The sequence below is a fragment of the Prenolepis imparis genome, unplaced genomic scaffold, assembly GCF_030444845.1.
Source record: "Prenolepis imparis isolate NDT839.2.m4 unplaced genomic scaffold, iyPreImpa1.0 SCAF_6, whole genome shotgun sequence".
Taxonomy (NCBI): Eukaryota; Metazoa; Arthropoda; class Insecta; order Hymenoptera; family Formicidae; genus Prenolepis; species Prenolepis imparis.
The window spans coordinates 5,369,610-5,391,119 of record NW_028141164.1 but is presented as its reverse complement, the minus strand read 5'-3'; the positions used below and the strand labels follow the sequence as shown (position 1 = coordinate 5,391,119).

Below are 21,510 nucleotides of genomic sequence, written 5' to 3'. Positions count from 1 at the left end.
TTCATCTTTGTCAGGCTACAAGCTGGTTCACCAGGACGAATATACTGTATTCTAACGCGAAACCGATCGAACGTGGCGATTAGATTCGCAGTATCTGTACAATACGAACCTTTATATGTGATGTCCATAGTACTCTGGGTAATGGTACTGATTGTGGAAGGTAGGATCACCAGGCGGCCGGTGCATCATGCTGGCCGCCTGTCCGTCCATCATGTAACCCATCGTCGCGTCCGGACTGTATGCCCCGCTCGGTCCTGCAGACAATGGTGGAAACACTACACGTTACTACGGTTAGATCTCTGTTCCGTAATTGGCAGGCGGGTACTGGACAAGCTCGCCGCGACCCTTTCCAAAGTTCTCGAGGAACTCGAGAACTCGATGACCACTCGATACTCTTGGTCCCCCTCATCGCAAAGAGATGGGATGAAGGAGATCGAGAGGAGAGCGCATTGAAGGGCGCGGCGGAGCCGTGTGATGCGATTCGCCAAAGTCACGATCACGTCTCTGATAACTCCGAAGACTTATGTGTATCGTAAGTTCAGATTGCGAGCCTTTTCGTGAGCCAGCGAATGATGGAAAAGTACAAATAAAGTTCTCCGTAAAGTAAACCGATTTCTTCAAAGAAATATTAATAATTTGTAAATATTAAATAATTCTCGAATATATATAACTTTGTATCATGACATGCAAAAAACTTAAGAATAAATCTATTTATAATTATTAAGTAATGTTTGAAGCTTTTTCGTGACGTTGACGATATCGATGTGTATATGTAGTGTATGTGTAGTGTATATATGTGTACCATTTTATCAAAATTTCGAATTATCAAAAGCTAGCTGGAATATTCATGCAGTTATGATATAATTTTCATTTCATTATCGATAACATTGATATGCATCCGTTGTTGGCCAATGTGAATAAACTGTTGCGGCTTTCGCGATTGCTAATGAGCAAAAAGGGATACGTTCGTCCGCGCACAAGTAACCGATTGCCATTAATTTCAGAAATGTCGAACGGATCAAGCGCAGCTGAGAATTCAATCTCGCTCATGCATCTCGATGCAACGTGACGACAGCTCGCCTCTCTCTATTCTAAGCGGTAATGGAGCCCCGGAATCCACGGGAGACTCCCCTAGTTTTAATGTCGGTATCTTAATGTATATTGCTACGATAAATCAAGGGCACTGATTGCGTCCTACCCTCTACGCCAATACACGCACAACCAGATACGAGCGAGATAAAGATGGAGAGAATGAGACGGATAAACGAGTGTTGCCGAGATCCAACGCGCGAAGGCTCAATGTGCCATTGTGAAATGTTTCGCTAAGCCTTTCTTATGCTAAAATCCGACCTGCATGCCCCGATATTGCGTACACTTAGTCATTGAGGACTTATCAAACTCCATATAATCAACTGCGCGTAATCTTTGAACGACGTTACAAACCGCCGTGGAATATTTCTGTAGATTAGAAGCGAAAGATCACGTTGTGTGACAAAAAAAATCGTCTTAAAGTCTAGCGAATCATCAGGTGCGTGCCGTTACATCATGAATATATTTAACGTTTATAAAGAGTCGGTCTCTCTCCGTCTTCCTGCGCGTAGCAAAATTACGAGCTTTGCTAATTAAGCCGTCGGTTCCGGAAGGTCGCGGAAAAGAGTGCCAATTAAGACTCGCTATCGTTGAGACCATTCTCACAGATTCGCGGGGCCAGTCGACGCCCTCGTACATCGCGGTTTCCCACGGTTCCCTGTATTTTCCATCAGCGATTTGTCAAAAAGCAGGAAACCCCGGCGAATCCTCGCTTCTTCCCTCCCTTTCTCGCTCGTCTTACCCCATCGCCTTTTTCTCCATCCCGATCCCGCCGACGAGTTCTTCTGCCCCGCGAAATGCGTCGCCACCGTTTCAAACGAACTCGCCGCGCTTTACTTTGCCAACGACCGAATCGTAAATCACAATTATTGCGAGCGTCCTCCTCCCATCGAGCTCTCCGTCTCTTTCTCCGGTTTCCTTACAAGTGTTTTTCAACCGCGCGCGATGCTCTCGCGATGTAGATACATATATATAGTTGCTCTGCCAATTTCTCCTTGATTTCCTACTCGGCAAGCACGAAGGATCATTATAGATCCAGCGACATCGGCAACGCGAGGCATCCACGAATGTTTTCAACGGTGCACCCCCAACTCGCTGTCCTCCCAAAAACGTGAAGGTAATATATTTGTATACAAAAATGTAATATCATCCTACTTATCAAGATACATAACAAAAAAAAATCAAACTTTGCATAAAATGATTTCTCTTCTCTTTACGCATATCGAAGAAATTATATTTTATTATCACCTCATACTCTGTACTGATCCTTTAGTAAAGATTTTATGTATGTAACAAAGGATAAAATAATTGGACAAGTTTTATGTAAAAGAAATGCAGTGATATTACTTTGAGATTTTCGATTTGCGATGAAAGGCTCGAGGTTATTATTCACAATTAGAAAATCGCCTCGGAATACGAGGTTTATTCGAAACCGGCGTTGTTGCATAATATCTCGCTCGATCTCGCTCGCCGAGAAATGCCGACTATCCGATATATAATCCGCAACGGCGCCGATTCGTTCCCCGTTTCTCAGAGAAGAAAAGTCAAAAGGTTATTACCGATTCCGCAACGCGCGGCAGAGAGGCCCTAGACGTCGGTCGCGAACGGTGAAAATGTCTTGTACGGCATGCCGTATCTCTCGCACCGTGGAATGTAGCCTCGTATTATAGCCACCGCGGGTACGATATCCCGCTAACGAGGGATGCGCGCTTGTAGTGTGATTAAACCGCGCTATAACGCAGCGGGGCGTCCTGGGATAGCCGGGACGAGCCACAATATAGGAAATTAAGGAATCGCTCTTCTCTTTGCAACGCTGCAACGTCGACCGGAGAAGCGGGGGATCGGATCGGGTAGAGCGGTCAAGGAGGAGAGAAAATATTACCCGCGAGGATTCTTCTCGCGAAGTCGTCGCTTTCTATTCGCCGGCAAATTGCAAAGTGTTTCGCGGCGAAGTCTTTCTAAACAGGATGCGATTAAGTTCGATTAGATCAGGGCACTTATTTGTATGCAATAAAAGGCTGTTTCGCATGGCAATGCGAGCCAAATAACAACGTATTAATATACATTATGTGATTGAATTATATTATCGAAAATATATAGAGATAGATATGTAAATTTAATTTTATTCGAACGATTTAAATATAACTCTTGTGGCACAATAAATAAGATTTAAATGTGCAATATTTAAATATTAAAAAAACATAATATAAAAAGAGAGGAGAGAGAGAGGATCTCGATTAACTGATTGAGTCTCGTACAGTAATAAAAGAAATCTCTGTCGAGTTTGCTTCAAGATAAAATCGGGATCTATAAAAGCGTCCCGGGAATTTCCTGTGAATAAATCATGAGTCGCATTGCAGAGGATCAAAGATGAAGATCGCGTAGCCGGATCCACTATATGAAACCTTTGAGCTATCGCCTCGTTACGCTTTAATTAACAAAGGCGAATTATCGCCGGCTATTATCACCGCCTTAATGGCCGTTCTTACGGCGTCGGGAATCCTCGCGCGGCTCTTCAGAGCCATCCGGGGAATTCGTTGATTCTCCGACGCGGGCCGGATGCCGCAGGACGAAGCACGTTATTTCTGTCCCCGGGACTAAGCCAAAGTAGAGGGTCAATTCGATGAGGTTAGAGCCCACAGTGCAACGAGACCGCACGACGACAGGAAAAACGCCGCATGGCGTAATGCAATAAAGTTCCCCGGTCGAGGTCGGTTCGCCGCTTGTATTTTCGGTATCGTGTAAATCCACAAAGCTACCCACCCCCCCTGGCATCCGTTCCCGCTTGTCGTCACGTGGGTTAGCTAGGAAGCCGACAGTATCTACCCTATGACACTAGTAATTTACTTAGGCGAATTCGCGATGGGATATGGTAGAAAATGAGATCGTTAATCGTCATCCGATTAAGTCTTAAAAAAAAGATATTCCGTTCGGTGAAAGTAGCTTTTAGAATCTTTATCGCTTCGGTAATGGTTGAATATAAAATGAAAATACATTTTAGTATGTTTCATTTCGTTGACGCAAAGTTTATAGCCGTATATTTAATTATTTAATTGCAGCTGAAATTATACAGAATACTTATATACTAAAAAAGAAATATATCTCTAGAAAAGATTTGTAACAGAACATTTAATTTTTAATTATATACGTAACAAAATTGATCAAATTTTGTAGTAATCGAACCAAGTTCGATAGTTTGAGTATTTCCTCAGACTCATTAAAAGCACTATCTTCGTAACTGAATGAAATTTGCTACTGACTCATTAACTTGCTACCGCGGCAACCGATGGCAGAAGGGCTTGGAATTGCCTCAAGGTGGATCTAATTAAACTTTCGCGACAGACTCATTCGAGGTGGTGGAACGTCGAAGTTTGGTTGCGAGACGAAGCTACGCTGCTTCCTTCGAAGTAAGAGAAGAAAATAAGTAAAAGCTCAAGAACGAAGTACTTCGCAAGAGGATATGTTTGCGCGGTATTCCAGCCTCGTTGCATTGAAAATTATACGAAGCCTAAGAGGTTTCTAAAATTTTTCGAAATCGTTGCTTATCGAATATGACATCAGAATATCATAGTTTAAAGTTCGTCTAAAATGGCTAACAGAAAATAATCGAATTTACGTGAAAATTACCTTACGATTTGTGTCTAATAGTCGAAGGGTTTGATGAAAGAGATCTCGCGAGAATTTTATAAGATTAGGCAGCCATTCCTGCCGATGAATTCGGTCGCGAAACACGGGAACAACATTAGTAGTAACTTATGGTTGCGGCCTGGTTGAATGCCTGACCCGTGCGTTCATAGCGGTAGGCGGAGGATCGGGGCCGAAGGTACCGGAGGCGTGTAAGGTGGTCGAGACTTTCTGGCTGCCTCCTAGATGAGCGGGAAATCCTTACCGAGGTTAGTGGGTGGCGCTCCCCAACTTAGTTGGCGACGACACGCCGAGTGTTCACGCCGAGTTTCCGTCCAGAGTTCCGTCGGAGTTCAAGCCGAGTTCTCCTCACCGGCGGACTCGGTATAACCTGACCTAACGTTACTGACAGAGTTTCCAGGAGCTTTCGCGGAGGAGGGTGCTAAAACCGCGAACGGGCGCGACGAGAGAGGTGAAGAGAAGGGAGAGAAACATAGAGAAAGAGAGAAGGACGAAGTAACGCTTCTGAGGGAGAGAGCGAAGGAAACCATGATAGATATGAGCAGTCTAAGTAACAACCATCAGTTTCCGGAGTTCACCGTGGCCGAGTATAGTACGAAGTTCCACTCAAGATTTAAAGGAAGCACCTAAGTTCCACCTCGTCCTCCCAACGACCCACCCGGAATTGACGACTTAATTAGCGACCAGGCACGGAGCACTAAAGTGCTCGACGAAAAGGTTCACGAAGAAATACTTGGGAGCTGCGGCATACCGGGAGCGCGAAGGATTAGCCGGTTAAACCGGGTCGGGCAAATTGTCGGGTTTCACTTTCATGAATCTGACAACTCGTAACGCTTCGCGGATATTCATTCCGTGACGCTTATTAATTCAATTATACCGATCAGCGTAGCGTTCCCACCTTTCGATCAGATATTCTCGATTCAATGTTCCTCGAATGTGTCATGCTGCGCGCATTATCGCATTCCATTATATCGGACGCAGAACCCAGCTTGAATATATGTAAAATGCAAATATTTTACCGGTAAAATAAGTACAGTATAATAATACCGTTAAAATAACTTTGAGGAGACTTTATCCCTGTACATTCCAAGTCTTGTGTATTTTCTCACAGCAAGCAATAATTGAATATACGAACCTCCTTGTGCAATTTATAAACTAGTAATGTGATACCATGTAAGTTAAAAGGTTTACTTCGAAAAAATCGAGAAGAAATCGTACATGTCGCAATTAAAAACGTAGAAATTAAGATAGAATAGTTGATAATTGTGTGGAGAATATAAAATAAAGTTTTTATATCTATAGCAACGTGAATAATGACAAGATAACATTTTTTTCACTTTTACAAATTTATAAAATTTTAAAAATATATATACTCTTGATATTTATTTTAAATTTATAAAATAATTATGTTTGCACATGATATGAAGAAAAAAAACTATAAGAGAGAAAAAGAGAGATAAAAAAAAAGAAAAATGTTAGACATATCCGGTACACTGAAAATATCGTCGTCTAAGTATCGATCAATACATCCGCGTAAAACCTCTCCATGCAGCCGGCACCGAGAGAGCGAGATACACGGTCTTACGTCCATCCTATTACTCTAATGGCATTTCTCGAAACAGTAGCGACGTGTCGGAAGCCCCGAACGTTCCTTGTGAAGTGCGGAACGAGAACGTACGACGGTCAGTATCGTCGTGAAGACGCCTCTACGAGGGCGGCAATATCCTTCGAGAGCCAAACTACCCTCTGGACGAGCAGACGGTGAAACGAGATGGAGTGAGAAGGGAAGAAACGCGAGGGATCGTCATGGTCGGCGACGTCGGAAGAATCCAAGTCCTGCCTTTCTTTCTCTCTCCGTTTTTCCGCGGCTAGCTTCGAGCTCTCATATCTCGCAACAGCGGATTCCGGGAGCTGACGATGGAACCACGATGACGACGACGACGAGAAGAAGACGAAGAAGTGGGAGGGACGGGCGGAAGGACGATTCGCTAGACGGAAGTCGGAAATGTGCTCCGGAACTTTCAACAATCCCTCGATGAAACTATTGGTCATCCGCGACGCAATACCGGATACGCCGGATCTAATAACTCATCCGCCCGGCTGCTGCCTGATCTCCTACTCCCGATATTTCCCCCTATTCCTCTGTTTCTTTCTCTATCTCTCTCTCATTTACACCCTATGGCTCTTATTTGCTATCCACGCTTCATCTTTGTCGCTTTTTTTTCTCTGTACAAGCTCTTTACGAGCTCTCTCTTTTTATCCGCGAGCGTTTTCTCCTCGCTTCCACGCATTGTTCATTTCGACGGTGATTGCAGATAATGTCGTCGAGCCGGAAAATAATATCGGTGTCGTTGCGTCGTTGTATTGTGACGTAGTAACAATGTATCTCCGCCGATTCGGCTGCGTTACCATTGTTGAGACCGGTGTGATCGTAAATGCTATGATTAAAACGGTAATGGCAACAATTGCGGAAATCGTTTGGCATTGTTGCGCATCGCTTATTTGGATTTACGTCGCATTGTCAAAGCGCACGTGCTGTAATTTACATTGTATATTTCTGACGTTATATCCATGCGCCAATGTCAAATATAATAATAATGACGATAATAATAGAAATATAATGCATACGAGCCCACATTGAAGTACGAAATAATATCGCTTAAATCTGGCTTTGTGCAAAGATTTTATAATTTGATATTCATGTGATATGCTTATAATATATGATAAAATAATGCAGAGAGAAAGATCAATATATACATAAATATATATATTGATATATATGTATAAACTTTTCAGGGCTCGACAATCATAATGATAACATACATTGTTGCAAAATTAACCTTGTCACTTCAACGTTGAGCTACCGCTGTCAGTAGATCGTCTACCACAATGGAACCTGAAACGCATCGCTGACGCAAAATCACCGACGGAGGACAATCTTGACGCGTCTAGCTGTCCGAATCCCGGTTTTATTCAACGCCGGGATGAATCGGCGTCGTGATATACGACGCGACGTAATTGTAGGAATTTAATCAATCAGAGATATATCCGCCCGAGTAAAAGGCACCTCGAAGTAACCTCGGCAAGCCGAGTTAAGCCCTACGGGAGTCTCATTTAAGATAAACCCAGTCAGCGCGAAGGAGCGAACGAGAGTGGAAAGGAACGAAATCACTATCACCACTACTACCACCGCGGACGTTGTCCTCGCCTCCTTAGATGATAAAACGGTAGGACTACTATCCTAGATTTCGTACCATCTCCTCGCCTACTACGCCTCCTATCCTTGTCGCTCTCTCCCAGCTCTTCATCGCCTTCGTTCCCATTCCTCTCGGCTATGGTGGTACACTTCGCGAATCGCACGAAAACTCGCCCCCTTTTACCCTTTCCACTTATACGCACACAGAAGCTCGTATCCGTGCGCGAACACGAGAGTAGCTCGCACACAACGCTCGCCCGGGGGCCCCTCTACCATCCTCCCGCGACCCTCTCTGATATATAGCCCCTCGGAGGTCGATGACTTCCGCTATTTTTCTTCCGCTGTCTCCAGCAAGCAACTTCCCTTTCCTAACGTCCACCCCGCGCGCGCCCGGTCGTTTCGGTTCTTTCCGACGTTCTCTGCTCGCTCTACTCGGATATCCACTAACCGTGCGCGGACATCGATCGGTCCAGCTGCAGCTACGAGGCACGGGCATATCTCATCCGCGGAACGTCCAGGAAACGTTGGCAACGAAAATCATCGCGGGGTGAAAGGGGAGATCGCAAGCAAAAAGCTCGTCGCGTGACACGTTGGACAGCGAAATTCATTCGTGCGCGAAATCTACTCTATGACCCTTTCATCTCTTCTTTGGATAATAATGATTTAGCTTTAGCTATCTTAATCGCTGCCATAAAATTCACGCGAGATTCAAGAGAATCGCTGTTCGATTAAAAGTTGAAAGATAATGAAAAATTCGAACTCGAACAAAGAACGACTCGTACTAATTGCGAATCGCATCGCGATAGCTATTCGGAGAATGACCAACGACCGGAATGTCGCGCAATAATGCGCGCTGTCGAAAAACGCCCCGAAAATTGGAAACAAACCGCGGTATCGAGGAGGAGGCGAAAATATTGCGCGCCAACAATTGAAAACAGTGCAAACGAGTCGCGTCGAAGTACTGGCCGGTAATGAATACATAAATCACGATTATTGCGCGGTAGCTTTTTTCTCGCGCTAGATGCTGCTCGACGGATCGGGGAGAGAACAAAGGGGGTGGACGAAGGGGAGAGGGAGGACGTACGAAGCGACGAGGAGGACAAAGAAGCTACTGCATTTATGGATGATCGTCCTTGTGACAAGCCGAAATTAATTTGCCCCACTCTTCGGGTTCGCAGCGGCGTTGGCATATTTTAACCCAGTTCTTCAGTCTCGACTTTCTCCCTTCCTCCCCTTGCATGGCGCGCCGATGCCCCCGCGAATTGACATAAATTTCTGTCAGTGCTGGTACCGCGATTCGCTAAACCCATCTAGTCTTCCCGATAAAACCTGATGAGCGTTCGCGACTGACTACCTCCTTAGTTGACGCGATAAATAATTAATGATCGAATGAGAAGAGAGAGAGAATGTTGCTCGCACTGTCCATAAACCACTTAATATTTATAAGGTACAAAGCATAAGGAATTGAGAGAATTCTCTATATATTATATCGCGCCTGTATATATATATGTACGACGTATTTAAATATTTTAATTAATCCATAGGCCATAAATTATGATAATTGGATTACCGCAATGTAAACGAATCAACTATATCGTCTGCGTTGTTTTGCGATCTGCTGCGAGCACGAAAAACTAATAATAATAATGACGATCGATGCATGATCTTTATTTTTTGTCAATGCCAATGCAATAAAATATCGACGAACACGGGATATTGTTATTAAGATGTGAGACACATTAATCTAGAATATTACATTCATGTGCTAATTTTTACAGCTCGTGCTTTAATGCTATGACAATAAGAAAGCTTTTTCGAAACTCTATGTATTTGCAAATTATTAATTTCTCGGGTCGATAAATTGTTGCAGAAACTATAATTGCAAACGATAATTTAAAAAAAGTAACAGCAGCAGATAAAACACACGTACATAATATATAACGAGTCGTTATTAAAATATAATACAAAACTATTAAACTCGCACCTGCTCTTCGCTTTAACGATACGGCGCGTCGCGCTTTCAGCCTAAAGTGTGATCCGCGCGGATTATAGGAACCATTCTTAACAGTGTCAATAAACAAAGGTTATGAGAACCACAAATGTCGGAAGTGTCTCTCCTTACGACAGACATAAATAAGCCTCGGCGGCGATGGTGGCTGGCTGATCGTTTAAATGTCGCACGGTGAGAACCTCCATTTCGTCTCCTCTGAATGCGCAATATAATCCGCCGTGGGTAACGATTCTCCTCGACTTTTTCCGGGTAGAATCGATCCCAGAATCGATATCACACGGTGTAGTAATTACTTAATAGAAGCCTGGCTAACTCGGGCGCTTGAAGTAGAGATGAAATGCACTTTACAGACAACTTTATTTCACGGCGCGCCGGTGCGGAACCTCCGGCTGATGGGCGGTAAAGATACTTAATAGCCAGTCAACTTCGTCAATATGTTCCTCCTGCGCTAAACTTTCTACCTTTTCTTTTCTTAAGCGTGTCTCTCTTTCCCTCTCTGAAATAAAGAGTATAGTCTCGCGCGAGTCTGAACGCTCCGGCACATTTTACATAACGTCCTTTATCAAGCTTGTTGCAGCGGCAACCGATGTGGCTACGTTCGATTGAGTAATCCATCAACCTCGTTAATGCATTACGCTCTGCGACCTGACTTTTACCGCAACACGCGATTGATCACTGGCGCTGGAGATTCTCACGTATTTCACGCGTGCCTATAACGCACGTCAAGTTAACGAAAAGTAAAATCTTTCGATGGATTCGCAATTTAATTTAATACATTACTTATGAATCTTACATTTTAAACGCGCGACTCTTTTTTTTAGCGACTTTCGTTATTTATCCCAGTGACGACGATCGTATCTGAACGCAAAATGAAATTTAATTTACAACTTAATTTCGGAGGAACGTGATGCACGAATTTTGAACAACTTTGATGCTCGCTAAAACCGCTTAACAATCCAGCGAATATGGCCGATGCGTTTTCGCGATACCGATCTTTTCCTTCTTTCACGGCGTTCGTCCACAGTGGTGATGCTAGCCAGGTTTCTTCCTGGTCGCCATTACCGTGGTAAAGCCTTGATGGCAAAAGTGGTCTAGGGGCAAACGGTCAACGAGACTGGAGATGAGATAGAACAGGCTATTATGGCTACGCCGATAAGATAGGGCTACCCTTCGTGCTACGTGGAAGCTCCAGGCCTTCTGGGTATGGCTTGATACACCGGACGCGATCCACGCCATGAAAAATCTCGCTGGAATGGAAAGCGTATACGAGAGAGAACAAGAGAGAGAGGTTCGAAAAGCGAGGGAGAAAGGGCGTTGTCCAGCGCCCTCGAGAACTCGGATCTTATCTTTTCATACCGATCGTGACCGTCCAAGACTTCATTTCCGTGTCCGAGCGACTCTCGCCCTCATGCCAATTTATATATAGGTATACACACATGTATATATATTGTATATATTGTATATATTGTATATATATATATATATATATATATATATATACATATATATATACCTAGCTACGCGTAACGAGAAATGGACCCTAATTTACATGGAATGGATCAAAGTTCGGCAGTTAGGGAGGCGATCGCGAGTTATTGTTACATTCGGCCGAGTATTAGCGGCTCGTGATACCGTCGGCAGTTTCTGGCGCTCCGTAATTACAGGAGTGCAATGGGCTCTACTAAAGGTCGTTATTGCCATTTCGTATTATTAATCTCTTAATTATAATATACTATATAATACTAGGGAACTCTATAAATTGGATTATATATAAATGAAGAAAATAAACGAATAAACGAGCGATGTATTGCGAATGATATTTAACTGCATGTGCACGTACATGCACACTTATGCGACTATTTAATGCAGCTATTATAACTGTTATTTTATCACGTAAAATATATAATAAATGTTTACTATTTTCTATTGGCAATGTTTCTTCATTCGCCGCGAAAAGGACCAATTTGATAGGACTTCCATCGAACGCCGAGCTCAACAAAATGTTGATACGAACGAACGGAACGCAATTTCCTCCGTTAAGCCCGGCCGTGTCTCGGTTATGCTCTCCCCATGGTGCTGTACGGCAGCAAATAATAACATTTCTATAAGTCGGTCGTTTGTATTCGACGACTGGCGCGCATGCACCCCATTTCAATTAACGTATGATCTATGTCGTATGAGGACTCGTTCCGGCACCTTTCAAACGTTAGGGCCGTAATGCGCGGGGGATCGGCTCTCTAAGTAACTCTATATCACGTCTACGTGACGCGAAACGTAGAGAAAAAAGACCTCGGCGACGGTCGATGGGGACACGACGAGGGAAGAAATCGTCTCTACTTGGGCCGCTCGAACGAGCTCGTTCATCCTGCTCCTCCTTTCAGCTCAGACTTTCCTTCGGTCGTTCCGGCTTCCGATAGTACAGTTGAGTTTGTGTTTAAACGAATTACGCGCAGTTGGGAAGCTGTCAGATAAATCAGATTAAGTCGCGCGGTTTTGATCGTTTATAGTGTAGCGGAAGTATAAATTTTCAATATAAATAATAAATCGCGCAATTTTATCAGATTAAGAAACGGCTTTTAAATAACGGAGACTGAAAGGCTTCAAGAAGCGGTGGAAAATTCAGTAAGAAAAATTCGCACAAATAAGAGTCGCGATAAAATGGGCGACGGTCCATTTCGGCGGAATCAAATGGTATCGGCCGAAATCGAACGCGTTTCGACGCATCAGCGTAGGAGCGACCATCGAGCAGGTCCATGTCGGCGCCTCCAGTGACATTTTAGGGGATCCACCGTGCAATTTCTCCCGATTCTCGACCCCAGAACATCCATTTTATTTAGCGCGCCAGGGTCCACGGGGGACGTTAAACTCGACGGCGAAGCTTTCTCTTTTTCTCCGTCGGCCGATATCCCATCAGTGCCAGCAGGAACGTTTACAGCGGGCTGGTGTCCAGCTAGAATCCACAATCTTCCTTCTCTCTCTTTCTCTCTCTTTCTCTTTTTCATTCCTTCAAGCAGAGTTAGCCGTATACGGAATGGCGAGACGAGAGGGGGCGAAAGCGAAGGAAACAGAGAGATCGCCGATGTACGAGGATAGACGGAGAGAAGTAGAGGGTGGACTGTCTGGACCCACCCCGAGATGGACACAGAGAATCGCCATTACAAATTGACAACCTTGATTGATGGTCCTCGCGGAAGGGACGACGCTGGCCGATCCGGTGGCTGAGCAGAGAAGGAAGGATCACGGCGAAAAAGGGGAGCGTTAAGGGGAACGAGGGGTTGAAAAAGACTGGGCTAAGGGGGTGAGAGCAGCATCGATGCGAGGAGGGGGGTAAGGACAGCGGCCAAGTGAGATGGAGTGGATGTGCTATATGTTGGCTTGGTTTAGCTCGTTCCGGAGATTCTGCTCCAAGGGACCTTCGGCAGCTAGATAGCGCGTTCCGCAAACCAACGCGGTTATATCTGTCAAAGAGGGGAAAAGAGGAAACGGGAAGAAAATAGAAAGAGAGAGAGAGATAGACGAAGGGACCAAGCGACGTTATCGAGGCCGAGCCTTTCGGCGAATGCGTGACGAATGATCCGCGACTAGATCCGCAGAAAGATAGGATCCGTTTCTGTGTTGTATCACTGGACACAACATTCGATGTGTTTCGAATTATTTTGTACGATAAGAATATTTAAAAAACGTGACCATAATATTGTCCTAATACGCTGAGAGAACATAATTTACATACATAATTAATTGATACATTGTTCATATTTTACTCTTATTTAAAAAAAAAAATACGCGAAGATACATGTCTCGTGAGCGAGTTAGAATATGTCGAAATAATCGAGAGATCGTACGTATAATCATCCGCCGATCTGTGATAGATAGGAAGACGAAGCGGCTGTCATAAATGACAATCAAGCTTCCGCGAAAGCGATCGGCAAAGAAGGAGCATCAAATGTAGCGAGAAAAATGAGGCGATGCGAAAGTAGTTTGTCGAGGAACGACAAAAAGACAAACGATGCGACTGCTCGCGATGATCAACGTCTATGAACTCATGTTGTTGATTCCCGGACAGACGGAATACGGCGAATAATAAGCGAAAAACCGACAATTAAGACATCGTCGATGGATACGTCGCGACTGCCTTCCTCGAAGATCCTCTCATACACTTAACGCAAACGCGTACATAAACGTCGACTCGTAAAGCCGCCGAAAAAACGGAGGAGGTGAGCGCACGTGGATGAGCGATGTTTATTGAGATTATAGCGAGAGGCAATTCGTGGGAAGTCGTTTATTGCCGACGAGGAGGAGAATGACGACGACGACGACGACGACGACGATGGCGAGCCTCGGTCTACTCGGAAAGAGTAATTATTCGCGCCGCGCAGAAATGAACCGCGACAGAAATCAGTGAATAGATCGGTCATCGTTGCGGCCACCAGTCTTTCGCCAGTCGAGGCTAAACGTACACACAGCCTCTCACCGAGAGATTAACTGTCCGCTGTAGTAATTGGATACTTTATGTCGACTGCAAAGGAAAACCGCTTCATCGGTGGTTTCGCTCCTTAATTACGTATCGCCATGTCAAATATCTCGCTATTTTAAACCGCTAGGTACCATCTAGGTACAGAGAGCGAACGGATTAAAATACTTATTCCATAATTATGTTTAAATAACATCGCTGAAATAAAAATTGTATTCGATGCATGAACGTTTACTTTAATAAATAATATAAAGACTGGACATTATATCACGAATATATATTTAATTCTGCAGTGACTCGCGAGGTACTGATTATCTTCAAGATCAGGACGAATTCGCGAAAGAAACTCGACAAATATATCTCGGCTACCGTATTGTGGAGGTGGGCACGACGCCTTTTATCGCGGTATCGTCACGAAATGCACCGTACGGTCGCAGCTTTATAGTACTTCGGTGCCGCTGTTACGTTTTTACTGCGTCGTTCTGGTAGCACGTGAGGGGACGACGATTCTACCGACGCTGTAACTATATATACAGTCTTGATGTTAGACAGCATCATGAGTATAGCAGAGTGTAGCACAGCGTATCGGAGTTCCTTCCACCAGAAGGATACCAAGTTTCTTTATTTTTTTTCAGTTAATGTCTGCGGATTAAAGTTATTATCGCGAGAATGTAGAATCAATTTAAGAGAGTAGTATACTGCTTCGCAATATTGCAACTGGACTTCCTTTTTACGCGTGAGCATCAGATAAATGCGTTTTCTTCAGATGACGCTACCTCTTATAATTAATATAGCTTATTTTCTTCCGTGAAATTTTCGTACATCTCTTAATTTAAAAATTAAAATTTCTGCTCTTTGTTCCTTATCTCTTAATTCATATTTCATCGTACGCTTCACAGTAATATTCAATATGATTAATGAAGCGTACGTATTAGTAAGCCGGAAACAAAAAAAAAAAAAAAGTATTATTATCTGACGTGATCTCGCACGTCACATAACGTATGCGTAAGGCAAGTTACAACACCCGGTACTTCTTCAATTAAATTATTTTCATTACGAGATGCCAGTGATAATACATTATCCTGCGCCGTATCCTTTGCGTAGCTCTCACAATCAGTAGTATTACCCGAGTGTATGTATCTTTCCTATCTTGAGCACAACCGCGCGTTGGTCTTCTCTCTGGGCGATATAAACCTAATAGAATCTCGCGCGAGAGGGACAGCTTGTACGTCGTAAAACGATGCGCCGCGGGTTTATAGTTTATATTCGAGTGCCCTACGCGACACACGGGGTGTATGATTCAATGGAGGGGATAGGGGAGGATTTAAAAGGGATCGCGCTTTTATGAGACGCATTAGGAACGACGACGGCGTTAAAACGTTAGCGTGATGCGAAAGTTTACTGCCCGCGTACATGCGCGCACGACTAATTTTATACTAATTTTCAGCGAATCGTTCCGCGCGTTACTATCAGGGACACAATCGTAACTCCGTTCGAACGTATCCGCTATTAGGCGAACTTTAACGAGAGACTTTTGCTAAAAGAAAATCGCGCCTGATTTAAAATACTAAATTTTATGACGCGTTAAAGTGCCGATTTGAATTCCACGGATTTATTCTCAAAATTTATTCTATTTCGTACGCGGATTAAGAAGAGACAAACAACATTAATCTTCAAACCGGTTCTCGCTCTCTTATATACATCTGCGCAGAAAAATTGCACGCCGTATCATGAGATAAAATATATGAACCGAGGATTTTGTTACTTGTAGCTTTTACACGAGTACTGATTATCGCAAAAGTTGTTATCAGTAATTCAACGTGTCAGCGATATATTTGTCATCGATGTCAAAATATATCGGTATATCGGGAGAGCCACGGTGAAAATCGCAGGCGTACTTTATGTGTTTGCGAAATGTGGGACAAGCAGCGAGTATTAAATTGAAATACCAAGTAGCTACCACGTGCTACCCACGCATCTCCGGAGGATCCTGCATTCTTCGTGAATCGCAAATATGGATCGTTACGATCGTTAGGGAGAGAGAGCGAGGTGAGTCACATAAATTCATCGATTGCGATGGCTCTTGCAGCCCGTTATCGGCGATAAGCAAGAATTCCTGCGCGCAGAGAGAGAGAGAGAGCATCTTTCGTCTCGGAATAATAATAATGCCCCGCGGGCCGCGGAGTCAATATGGAGCAGCTGCGATCCACGTAATGAAAGTATGATTGATGATCCAACCGACGCGCATCATTAGCTCGACACGAAGGAGCGCATCGAGCAGGATATGCATGCCTGCGAATCGTGCACCTTGTTGTTGTCGTCGTCGTCGTCGTCGTCGTCGTCGTCGTCGTCGTCGTCTCAAGACGCATTCTGAATTAACGTGACTCCGTCCTAATACGATTTCTCGCGGGACTCGCGTGAGAAAAGTCACGGTGCAATTCGAGACTACGTGCGGACAGACGGTGGTGTGCTCGCGGGACTACTACGTAATTAATGGGCGGATTCGCTCAGGAGAAATGAGAAATTTGATAAATAAGTAAAAATAAAAGGTTATATAGCGTCTCAAAAGAGGTACGTATCTCTTTGTCTTCTGAATAAACGACAGAGTATTTTAATGAGCATTTGAAATTTAATTATGGAACTCGATTTAATATTAAGAATTAAGAAGTCTCAGATAATTGAAATTTATATTTAACAATCGCGATAAGACTAAAATGTCCGAAATTATTTTGATCGATAGTGTAAAATGCGATCGTTCCAAGGAGGAGTAACGATTTTATCATATACGGTCACCGATCACGGGGGACCGGGAGCGGTTTGAAAGATACATTTATCTCGTTTCCGTTGGAACAAAATCTGCCCTGGGGCCTAATGCTTCGGCTATTAAGGTTTAATGGACTGCTGATCGTCGATGGAGAGCAGGCGGGGAAGGGACATCGTCCTGGTCTCCGAGGAATTGGAAAAATGGTCGAAGTCGCGAGGTATATACGAACTGGAACCTTCACGATAGCTATTTCTTTCTCTCTCTCACTCTCTGTCTTTTTCTTTTTTCGTATCCATTTCCGTCCATGCGAAAATATCCCGCGTATCATTCTTTGACCGCGATAATCGAGCGGGACGAAAGGACGCGACATTCTCGCGAAATGCCATCGATTTCAATCGGGCGCAAAAGGTGCACTCTTTCTGGTTAGACGAAACTGGTTTTCTCGGTCGTGGAGGGAACGGGCGAGAAAACGGAGACGGCGGTATCGGCGGGCGGAAGGGCTGGAAAGGTCGTGGGTCGCCTGTTTGTGACGCGATGGAGCTGTGATCAGGATTGACTCGGGATGATAATCTGGTGTACATGGGTTTCCACTTTACCCGATGCGGACGGCGACGTTTGGGTAACCTCTCTCTCCCTTTCTCTCTCCCTCTGTCTCTTGTTCTCCTCGTCTCCCTCGATACCCATGAGACTCCCCCGTCCCCCCTCTCTTTCGTACCCGTCAGCATCCTCGCGAATATCTCTTTAGCCACCACTCGAATTCGTTGGCGTCGCGATTATCAATGTCCCTGACTTGGTTGCACAGAAAATGTTTGATAAATATAAATAAATGCCGATTTATTATATTCGATACATGAAGAAAGTAAAGCTTTTAAGATTTGAGTAGAAAAAAATTGTTCATTTTTTGAAAGATTTTGTATGACAATCGTGGTCCATCAGCTACAGCGCTACGGAGACTGTCTTACAACATCGATAACACACTCGCGAGTTTAAATAAAGCTTGGCGCGGAGACGTTTATGGTGCTCCCAGGAAAGATTCTCACAAAGACACTCGAACGTTTAGTGCACTTTGGTGCACGATACATCTTCTATCCGCGTACAAAAGCTCGAGAACGAACTGCGGGCCATCATTTGCAGAAGTCCGTGAAAAGTGCGTGCGTGGAGAAAGAGAGAGGAGAAGAAGAGTACGGGAAAAAGAGAAGGATTCCTTGCCATCCCGGAGAGCGACTTCCGTGGATACGTTGAGATGGTGAATGGCGGATAAAGCGCCCCTAAAGCCCAGTTTCGGCAGAGCAAACAACCCGTAACTCAGTGAGTGTTTATGAGGGGGCCAGTCGTAAAAATACGAGGCGAATCTCTCTTTCTCTCCATGTTTCGACCGTTTAGTCGGCCCACCCTCGCCGAACTTTTCCTCGGGCGATCTTTTCCGCGGCGCTCGACGCGGGACAAAGACGCGGCCGACCACGGATAAGGACGTAAGAAAAAGACGGGGCCGTGGAAGGGCACAAGCCGATAGAATGAGAGGAGTTTCCACTGCGGCGGCGGGAGCATGTTCCCTGATCGTAAAACTCGGTCTGATCACCGCTACCAATTATCCCGCCGTTATCCGAGTGTTATCCGAATGTTATCCGGGACGTTATCCACCTCTGCCCACCCTGTACTCTACGAAAGAACCCTCTCGCCATCATCCGAATCACTACGGAGGAGCCCTTGAACCCTACCCAAGAGAAAGCAAGAGGAAGAGAAAAAGATATAAGGAGAGAAAGAGAGAAAAAGAGAAAATCATTCCACCCTAAACACGAAGGTCCGTTGTTGTCGCCTTTTACTGCAAACGAAGTGATTCCCTCCTCGTAAACGCGTCGTCTTTACAGATTACTCGACGAACGAATATCTTTTCTTGATATCGAATTTTCAGTTCTATCGTATTGATCTATTCTTACAAAAGTATAAGCAAGATTCTTCATTTTCGCGCATGAGAGACATTAAATAAATGCATCGAGAGTGTTGTAGACAAACAAAAATCATATTTTAAAAAATTTGTTTAACAAAAATTTTCTGTATTTTTATTATAATAAAAGATTATTTTATTATATACTCTTTACGTATAAAAAAAATTTCATAAAATTTATTTTCTATCAGAATGACACAAAAAGATTCTGAAACGATTGACAGTTGTTCAAGTTTTTTATCGGCCATTCACACAAAAGGAAACTTTATAATACTTTCTAAATCAGAATGATCGTCGTGAATAAACATGATATTTATCAGACACGCAAGAGAGAAGCGAAATTCAAATTTTCATGAGCGTGGAATAACCGATAATCGAGTCGAAATAATCTGATTTGAAACGACGAATATTGCGGATATACAAATATATACGACGCCACAGATTTCATTCAAATGAAATGTCTCGTTTATTGAAGAATGCTTTCAAGAATATCCTTTCAAGCAATTGCGCAAAGATCGGATATCAGTTATATTAGAAATTAAAGGCAACACGGATGTACAGTATCACGCTAAATTGTCAACTATAATTACGCTATCTGTAAAATGTCAACTCTTGATTAAGTTTCCACGATAGCTTTTATATCTACGTAATTAGGAAATGATTACGAACCTTATATACATGTTATCTAAACATATTGTCATCTTTAGTTACAAAAAACTGAACTGAATTAAATTAAATTGAAGCACGCACATACATTTGTACAATCGCTCTACAATAAATTATTTTTAGAAATGATTTAATAATTTTAAACTTGCACCAAATTACATTACATATTAATATATTTATCTAGTTAACAATAAATATATTTGATTTTTCTACATTTTAATTTCTTATGGAATTGACAACATTCGAAAATCAAGTTTTCTAATTTTAATATCTAATTCCAACTTTAATACATTAAATCACATTGAATATAATAATACATTTTCGTAAAAAGTTAAATTTTATTGTATTCAAAAAATTTTTATAACAAAATTTTCTGTAAATTCACAAACAATGTTGTCAACACACGTATACTTTAGTAACAAGAAATACTACATATATCATTTTATATGTAATGATCTCTACGTTAATTCATAAAATTCGAGTAATTTTGATAATTCGAAGCGGAAATTTGTTCTTGATATAAATCCTGTGCAAGTGGCACATTGTATGTGTTTGTGATATTGTAATTGTATGTGTAAACATCTGATTGTAGATTTGGAAGCATCTTACCAGCTCGATTACTCTGGTCGATCATTGGTTGAACGATTCTACGCCTCGCATTAATGAACCTGAAACAGAAATTTAAAAAATTATATTAACAAAATAATCAATTTATTTGATATTTATAATTCTAGACAAACTTGCAATATAGTTTCATAATCATTCGATTTTCTTACATGTTATGAATTTTTCCGTATATAAAAGTATATTTGTTTATTAGATCATTTTATTGCTATTTTACAAGAATCTTAAAAACTTTTTGTGTCTTTTATATTTTACACGTTATAATCGTTTATGCTCTTGTATCAAGAGAGCTTCACTTGACACGATCCGCTTTCTTCGTAACAATCAAAAAAAGTGAACGGGACAACTGACTCGGGAGATGAGCGAGCAAAACCGGAAAAATCCGGTAAGGAGAAAGCGGCAGCCTTGATACGTCATTAGTCGCGTTGAAGAAGCTTCCATGCGAGCGCTTTCCAAACAATAGATCTGCGGTCTGTTTCGATGTTGGTCGAGGTCCAAAAGGGTGGGTGGGTTCAATACAGTGTGAGATAGGAATAGGCAGAGGGAGGAACGGTAGTATAGGAAGAGCGAGAGAGAGTATAGAACGCGAGCGAGTGGGATGCCAAGAGGAAGGGCGTACGTCAGCCGACGTCAGCGTCGCGGCGCCCTAATGGGCGCAGACGCCGGAAGTGATTGGGTTTCTGCTCGACTGACTCGAGCACACCCCCTTCCCGCCGTGGAATACTACGGTTCTCCGCCAGGGATAAGGAGGACATAAGCAAGCCCCCCGAGGAAGCGAGAGAAGGCACCCTCTCTTGTTTTGCAGCACATCTTTCTTGCTTAGTCTCACGCCTGGCCGACTCCCACTGGAGAGTCTTATGAATAATAATTATTAAACTCTCATCGCGTCTCTCGTTCTCGCCGCTCGGATGCTCATGCGGCACTATTGTCGCAGTCAAGGCGCAGACGGTGCCCGCAAAGTCGTTCGGCAAGTCGCCGTAAGTCAAAGGAACTTTGTCCGACTGACTGGGTGGCAAAGGACTCTTCGGAAGCGATTAGCGTACGCGCGCACGAAGGCGTAGAAATAGTCATGAATTTTGATAACAAGGATCGAATAGAT

The 21,510-nt window shown here is 43.4% G+C and overlaps 2 protein-coding genes across 8 annotated transcripts in view; one reads left to right on the top strand and one right to left on the bottom strand.

The window, feature by feature from the left end:
• Positions 1-21,510, bottom strand: part of Hth (Meis homeobox homothorax) — a 380,805-nt gene that overhangs the window by 7,496 nt on the left and 351,799 nt on the right. For 4 of the 6 annotated variants that reach the window (XM_083040066.1, XM_083040065.1, XM_083040068.1 and 1 more), the window contains 2 exons: positions 20,397-20,455; positions 110-275 (listed from right to left, as the gene is read on the bottom strand). In XM_083040066.1, coding sequence (XP_082896192.1) covers positions 112-275; positions 20,397-20,455 — 223 coding nt within the window. In that variant the 3' untranslated portion in view covers positions 110-111. The remainder of the gene's footprint in view (positions 1-109; positions 276-20,396; positions 20,456-21,510) is intronic. The other 2 variants (XM_083040070.1, XM_083040069.1) reach the window with 1 other exon arrangement.
• LOC145937167 (uncharacterized) overlaps positions 1-21,510 on the top strand; it is a 155,156-nt gene that overhangs the window by 93,858 nt on the left and 39,788 nt on the right. The gene's annotated exons all lie outside the window — the stretch shown is intronic.